Here is a 7175-nt window from a genome sequence, read left to right on the forward strand (position 1 = left end):
AAATATTATGCTTGGGGAGAGCAAGGAGTACATGAGTGCTGATTCAGTCAATGACACTGGTGAAGGTTCTTTTTTGTATACAATAGCGTATCTAAAGTACCTTAACCTTGGTGGTGTGTATCCACCTCGTTGGTTGGTTTTGAAAAGGAATGCTCCAATAATTTTATTGTGTAGTCTAAATCCCCAAAGGGATTATGCAATGGAACTAAATTAATATATAAGGAGTTTCACGCAAAGGTGTGGCCAAAATTATTACCAGCACCCATATTGGAGACAAGGTGTTCATTTTTCGGATAACTTTCATTCCAAGTACATTGCAGCTTCCATTCGATATGAGACAAAGGGAGTTCCCTATCCCGCCGACTTGCGTTTGGCATGACAATAAAAAAAATCACAAGACCAAATGATATCTCTCGTAGGATTATACTTGGCAACACCGGTGTTTAGTTATGGGCAATTGTATGTTACTTTCTCATGTGTACAATTATTGAATGCTATCAAGGGTATTCCTTCAAGATAATGCATGTGAGACCAATGTGAGGGCTTAAAAAATGGCTTGTATTGCAAATGTTGTATACAAGGAAGTTTTGCATTTGGAAATAAGAGTAGCCTAGAAGCAATTTGTTGCCTTTTTAGAGTATGTGACATTGTTTTTAGTATCATTTTTTAAGAATATATTAGATTTATTTAAGGAAATAAGATAACTTTATATGAAAAACATATAATAGTGTAAATAATATGGAAAACATATAATACTCAGCTAATATATAAAGCAGTTCTAATTTTATATGTGTGCCTTTTTGTATGCTTATATATCTATTCTATTAAGCATGCTAGCTCCCCCTCGCATGTGACAAGAGGAGGTTGCATGCTAAAAGGGGCCTCCATATGAGGCCACATGGCACTTTATCCTTTCTTTTGTGTACGTAATTTGAAAAGTTTTGTTTTATTTTAAAAACAGGAAAATGCATAACATCATATTCACTTTGGATATGATGGAGTCGAGAGTTGAAGGTTAATATTTTTATAGGTTTTTTTTCTATATCTATATTTATCTTTTATCTTCTATCTATGAAGGATGGAGAGTGCCATATGGTAGGTCCCAGGTACCACATGTGGTAGCTCCCCCTTTTTTTATTAAGTGACATGATCTACCTACCATGTGGCACCCCTCCCGTGTGCTCCTCATGCTTGACCCTCACCCTTCTCATGATCAGGTGACCATGTTAGATCAAATCACATCACACTACTCTTCATCCTCCAAACATTGCTCCGATCGAGGGTGCTCCAGTGCACATTGCTCTCCATGCTCCAAACATTTCTTCATCGAGGGTGCTCCAATGCTTTATCCAGGGTGCTCTAGTGCTTTATCCAGTGCTTTATCCAGGGTGCTCAAGTTTTCCACAACAATGCCAATAGGTCTCTCTCTCTCTCTCTCTCACACACACACACACACACACACACACACACACATGTATTTATTAATGTGTATGTGTGTAGTTTTAGGTCTATTCTTTTGTGTTGGCATTTGAGATTGTTTATATGCTATTTGGAGACAGATATCTAAAATAATAATATATGCTAATGGTCTCTCATTTTATGGATTGTTCTGTGTGTACTACATTATTGTCTATGTGTGTGTTTACGTACGAATGTGTGTGGTTGTGTGCCTATTTCTTTTATGTCGATGTTTACTAATTTGTTGTTTCAATTTAGGAAGAATTATGTCCCATATTATATTCACATTAGATATTCGAGAGAGTAACATTCTAGGTTAATATTTTTGTATTTAATTTCTCTATTTATTCAAAGCTAAAATTGCTTTTGAAACATGCATTATATACCTTGGTTTTCTATAGAGCTACCACTTTGGTGTGCACATTTACTTCACATGCATATCATTGGCATCATGATTGACAGCAATAAAGATGGGTAAGCAAACTATACATAAATCATATGATTATGAATATTTATACATTTTGTTATATATGTTCACCGTTTTCTATTTTATTTTAGGATTCCTTTATGGTGAAACAAGTCATTGATGAGGCCATTCAAATGTATGGGGTCATTTCTCATGAGGTTGAGGATGGTGTCAACTTATTTAGAAAGGAGTTCGTTTTTAGGAGTGTTAGTGACCATGAGACCTGTGTCATGTCTTTTAAGGGGTACTCGATTTGACATAGCTCATACACGACCTTTGGGTTTTGTTTTGTGTTTTATATAGCGCCTGTTGCACCTTCGACAAACTCTTCTTTTGTTTTTGGTAAGGTTAATCATCATGTATGCTCCTTAATATTTATGTTATGTCTTTTTATTAATACTTATGTGTTTGTGTGTAGGTCTATAAAAGAATATTTTAAGAAAGAAAAAGATGTCTACACTTGATGGTGATGGGGATGCATCATCACCTTATGTTGTTGGACGTGATGCATTGCCCTTAGTTGAATGCTCTCGAAAGCACAAACTAGATTATGCTTCTCATAGTAGTTAGATTAATACTTTTATGGCTTAGGCCATCGACTATTTACCTCTTTCATTTTTTGGATTATTGATTATTATTATTTTGGCTTCGAAGTATGTAATATTTCCCATAGTGCAGTGCTCTCAAAAGTGCAAGCTACATTATGCTATTGGCAATTAGATTGATCCTTTTATAAGTTGGAACATTGACTAATTAGCTCTTTTGTTTGTTTATAAGGTATAGATCATGTCATGACCTTGGTTTGAAGAAGATGTGCTTATCATTATTTTTCTTAGAAGCTGTTGTTGACACATACATGCTTTTGTAAGAGATAAAGTGTGTGTGTGTGTGTATGTTGAGTTTTGAGAAATGTTTGTGTGTGTGTATGTTGAGTTTTGAGAAATGTCTTTCTTTCATAATTGTGCATGCCTATGCTATGTACATGTGTATTCTATGTGCATGTGCATGTGCTTTATGTGTGTGCGCATGTGTTCTACGTACATGTGCATGTGTCATAGACACAAACACGTATTTTACGTGCATGTGTTCTATGTACATTTGCATGTGTCATGGATGCAAACATGTGTGTAGAGTGCTTTACACGGGTTAACAATTACCGGCGGGTTGAGGCCACTTGTTAATATACTTTTTCCTTTTCTCGAAAGAGAAATCAAGCTTGGGGCATGGGGGTTGTGTTGTTTGGGGACAAGCTGCAACGTGGCATGGTGAGGGTGGGTCATCGTTTGCTCTGGCATCGATGGGCAAGCAGCTCTAGACTCTACCTATCCAAGATTTCGGGTCTTTTATCGCAATTATTGTAAATGTGTATATATACAAACACCATCATAAACTATTCCTCTACCATGTAGATATATAATACTACATCTGACCATTTCTCATTAATTCAGCAACAAAAAGCTACCCATTTTCCAATTTTATCAAAATTATTGCAAGTTTTATATGCAAACACTAATATGCACCCAAAACGTTTTTATATACAAACACTAATATGCACCCAATTTTATCAAAATTATTGCAAGTTTTTATATACAAACACTAATATGCACCCAAAACGTTTTTTTTGGTGATTAATTAATTAGTTGGCAGCAAAAATCTTCTAATGTTTATTAAGGTTAAGGCAAGCAAAATTTTACGACAAGCAAAAAGGAAATGAATGAAGAAGGTTCGAAGTTTCTTTTTAAAGTATCTTGGTCTTTTTAAGCGTGCTTGTTTTTGTTTCAAATGATTTGGCGAAGCTGTTGCAACGACTTTCATGTCGCCGATGTCCTCACAACCATGATTCTGGCTTTGTGCGCTGCTGGAGTAGTCTCCTCCTCTCATGAGTCGTCGTCACCCCCCTCTTCTGCTATTTCTCCTCCTCACCCACCCCCCTGTCTTCCTCTTTCTCTCTCACCTTAGTTGTCATGATGTTATGTATCTCTCTTGCCCTTCTCAGGGTGCACGTGGGTGAGAGGGGGGAGGAGTGTAGGCGGGCGGCGAGTCCGGCGAGAGGGAGCGAGAGCCGGGAGGGTCATAGGTGGGCTGCGAGTCCGTGAAGTGGGCGAGAGGGGGAAGGCTTTAGGCTTCGGCGAGGGGTAGCAGGTAAGGTTGATGGTTTATTAATTAATGCCTGCGCATAGAGGGCATTAATTAATACACCATCAATAAAAGAGTGAATATACACCATCAACCTTATGCGAGAGTAGATACCATATGTACATAATCTACCCATTTTTTCATCAATTCACAAAAAGAAAAAACAAACTTATGTGAGGGGTAGCAGGTAAGGTTGATGGTTTATTAATTAATGCCTGCGCATAGAGGGCATTAATTAATACACCATCAATAAAAGAGTGAATATACACCATCAACCTTATGCGAGAGTAGATACCATATGTACATAATCTACCCATTTTTTCATCAATTCACAAAAAGAAAAAACAAACTTATGTGAGGGGTAGCAGGTAAGGTTGATGGTTTATTAATTAATGCCTGCGCATAGAGGGCATTAATTAATACACCATCAATAAAAGAGTGAATATACACCATCAACCTTATGCGAGAGTAGATACCATATATATACATAATCTACCCATTTTTTCATCAATTCACAAAAAGAAAAAACAAACTTTTCCAATTTTCTAAGAAACAATATCGGTGTGGGCAAGGTTCGCGTGTTTAAATACGTTGCGACAAATGCCTTTAATGAAATTTTCTGTGTGTCACATTTTTGCGTCTTGAGAACACAGTCTTGACCACTGTTCGTTGTATGTTTCTGCCCAGTTCTGCGAGCTATCTCGCGCAGAAGGTTGAACAGTAAAAGATCGTGATCTCTCATTAGCTTAATGCTTGAATTTTTGGAATTGGGGAGGGTCTCCTCCTCGGATCTCTCACCAAGGTAGAGTTTTCTCTCCCCATTTCCTTTTCTGAAATTAATCTTTGAATTGTTGATAATATTCTAATTTTGTGTATTACTTTTGCTTTGAGTAAATTTGATTGCTCGATTTGTAGCATTGGGCATAGCTAGATTATTATTATTATTATAATCTTTTAACCTTTCCAAAAAAATTTCCCCAGGAGCTTTAATTTTGCTGTATTAGTTTTCTTCTGCTGTTGACAGATTTTATTTATTTTTTGTTTTTTTTAAAAAGCATGATCTTTATTACAGAAATGGGCTGCATTTTTTCTAAAAAGAAGACCAAATTTGCAGAAACCTGCCCCACTATCAGAACCATTAGCCATCATAATTCATTTTTTTGAAGAAATTTCCATCATGATTTAGCTGTTGAAGAAAACAAAAGAAGCCCATTTCCTGAAGAAGCAGCAGGATTTCAGTACCATTGACCCATTTTCACTTTTGAAAAAGAAGCCCTTTTCTGGATCCAGCATGGGTGTCCCAGAAGAGGACACATCCAATCTAGAGGGTAAATCAGATGTGTTTCAAGTTGTAATGGATTTGCTGGGGGCTGTCCAACGCTTGCAAGAGGATCCTGCAAGTGTCGACGGGGTGGAGAATCTCATCAACAGGTTGAAGCATCTCCTCCTCCAAGAGAGGCAGACCTATGCTTTCATGCCCCAAAAGCCTGAGGTGCGGAAAAAGCTCGAGAGTCTCTACAACCTCATCCAGTATTTAGAGTCACAGGTGCAGAGGGCGCGGAAAGCCACCTGCATGCGCGGTTTGAAATACTATTTGGCCAGTATCTCAAACAAAGTGCTTGGCCATGAGCTGGGTAGAATTGGACAATCCATGGCATCCAAGCTGCAGTCATATCTAGATCTACAAAGTGTCCAGGAGCTCACCGATGTCATCAGCAAGGTCTCCGAGGATGCACAAGTGAAGGCCATTTCTTCATTCAAGACTGTGGTCCGTAAAGGGTATGATTCGGTACTTCAGGAGACCATCTTGTCGGCTGGATTAGTTGAAAAACTGGCAGCATTGCTAGAGCCAGGCACTGCATCATGGAGAGTACAGAAGGAAGTGGCTTTTGCACTGTCGGCACTCTTGGACTTCAACAAGGACATATTTTTGAGTTTGATTCTCATGGCAAAAGTGGTGGAGAACATACTTGGCTTGATGAGCACCCAGTCTGATGAACATGTCTTTGTCCTGGTGTCTGTGCTCAAAAGCATGCTCTCAGCCGGCCATACAATTATTGTCGATGAGATCTACTCCCAACATGGGATCCCAAAGATTGTAGATCTTTTGGATCACAATTCTCAAGCGTTGCAGCATGCAGCAATGGATTGCGTGTTTGAGTTGGCTTACTATGGAAGGGTAGAGGTGGTAGAGAAAATGTTTGAACTGGAGGTGGTTAAGAAACTCGCAAGATTGCAGCAATCCAATGTGGCAACCGGGGATCTTCAGAGTTTAGACTGCGAGAAGTATGCTAAGCAAGAAAGGGATGCAGGCCCACATGATTCAGATGGCAACAGGCCGCCCGCTTCAACTACCCAAATGCAGGAGGGCGGTGGTACTACAAGCCTCATATTTGCGAATGCCGTAACCAGTTTTGCCTTGAACTTGGCGATCGGGATAGGCTTAAGGAAAAGGGAGAGGCGAGCTTTGAAGCGAGAGTTTCTGAGGCAGATCAAAGAGGTCATGCAAGATGATGCGGAGGTTGCAAACATCACTGCAGAGGTACTGTGGGCACCTTAATTTAATTAATTACCATTGGGTGTGTTTACATTCTTTGGAAGGTAATGCATATGCATGAAGTATCTTTTTGAGCATGTGCTCAGGGCTACTGGTCTTCCTACAGATGATTATTGTTTATTTTCATATGAAGTCACCCTGATTTATTGCATATAAAGAATGGGGGAAGATGCCTTCGAGTTGTAAAATAAAGCTATCAACACCTTTTGTGGAATTAAGTCTGCATTGTAAATAACCAAATTGGAGGAATTTTTTTTTTCCAATTATGAAAGAGCATCAAATTATAGAGATCGAAAGCTTGTGATCAAGGACCATGTAATGCAGGTACCAAAGGTCACCCTTCTAGCTCTGATGACTGCTGCATAGTATGACAATATCTTATGCACGAGGGGGGTTTAAAAGCCCCGGTTAATCTCCCCCTTTTGAATGTGCACATATGAAACTAAGAGCTTACAGTTCCCTTCTCGTGATGGATTCAAACGATCCACACACATTTTGTATATGGGTGGGCTTTACTATGTGGCTGTGTCCCATCAAAAGAGCTTAATATGAAGATTT

At 38.7% G+C, this 7175-nt stretch overlaps 1 protein-coding gene across 4 annotated transcripts; it reads left to right on the forward strand.

The window, feature by feature from the left end:
* Positions 1 to 4554: 4554 nt before the first annotated feature.
* Positions 4555 to 6832, forward strand: LOC147626478 (uncharacterized). 4 transcript variants are annotated; one of them, XM_086816541.1, is made up of 3 exons: positions 4555 to 4632; positions 4748 to 4862; positions 5116 to 6832. In XM_086816541.1, exon 3 carries the CDS (start codon positions 5352 to 5354, stop codon positions 6618 to 6620), a length of 1269 nt encoding a protein of 422 aa, XP_086672667.1. In that variant the 5' UTR covers positions 4555 to 4632; positions 4748 to 4862; positions 5116 to 5351; the 3' UTR covers positions 6621 to 6832. The 4 variants fall into 4 exon arrangements, with proteins under 4 accessions (XP_086672667.1, XP_086672666.1, XP_086672668.1 ...); XM_086816540.1 differs by having other exon boundaries at positions 5133 to 6832; XM_086816542.1 differs by having other exon boundaries at positions 5175 to 6832.
* Positions 6833 to 7175: the final 343 nt, after the last annotated feature.

Source organism: Cibotium barometz, chromosome 22, assembly GCF_041138505.1.
Source record: "Cibotium barometz isolate CiBa-2024 chromosome 22, ASM4113850v1, whole genome shotgun sequence".
Taxonomy (NCBI): Eukaryota; Viridiplantae; Streptophyta; class Polypodiopsida; order Cyatheales; family Cibotiaceae; genus Cibotium; species Cibotium barometz.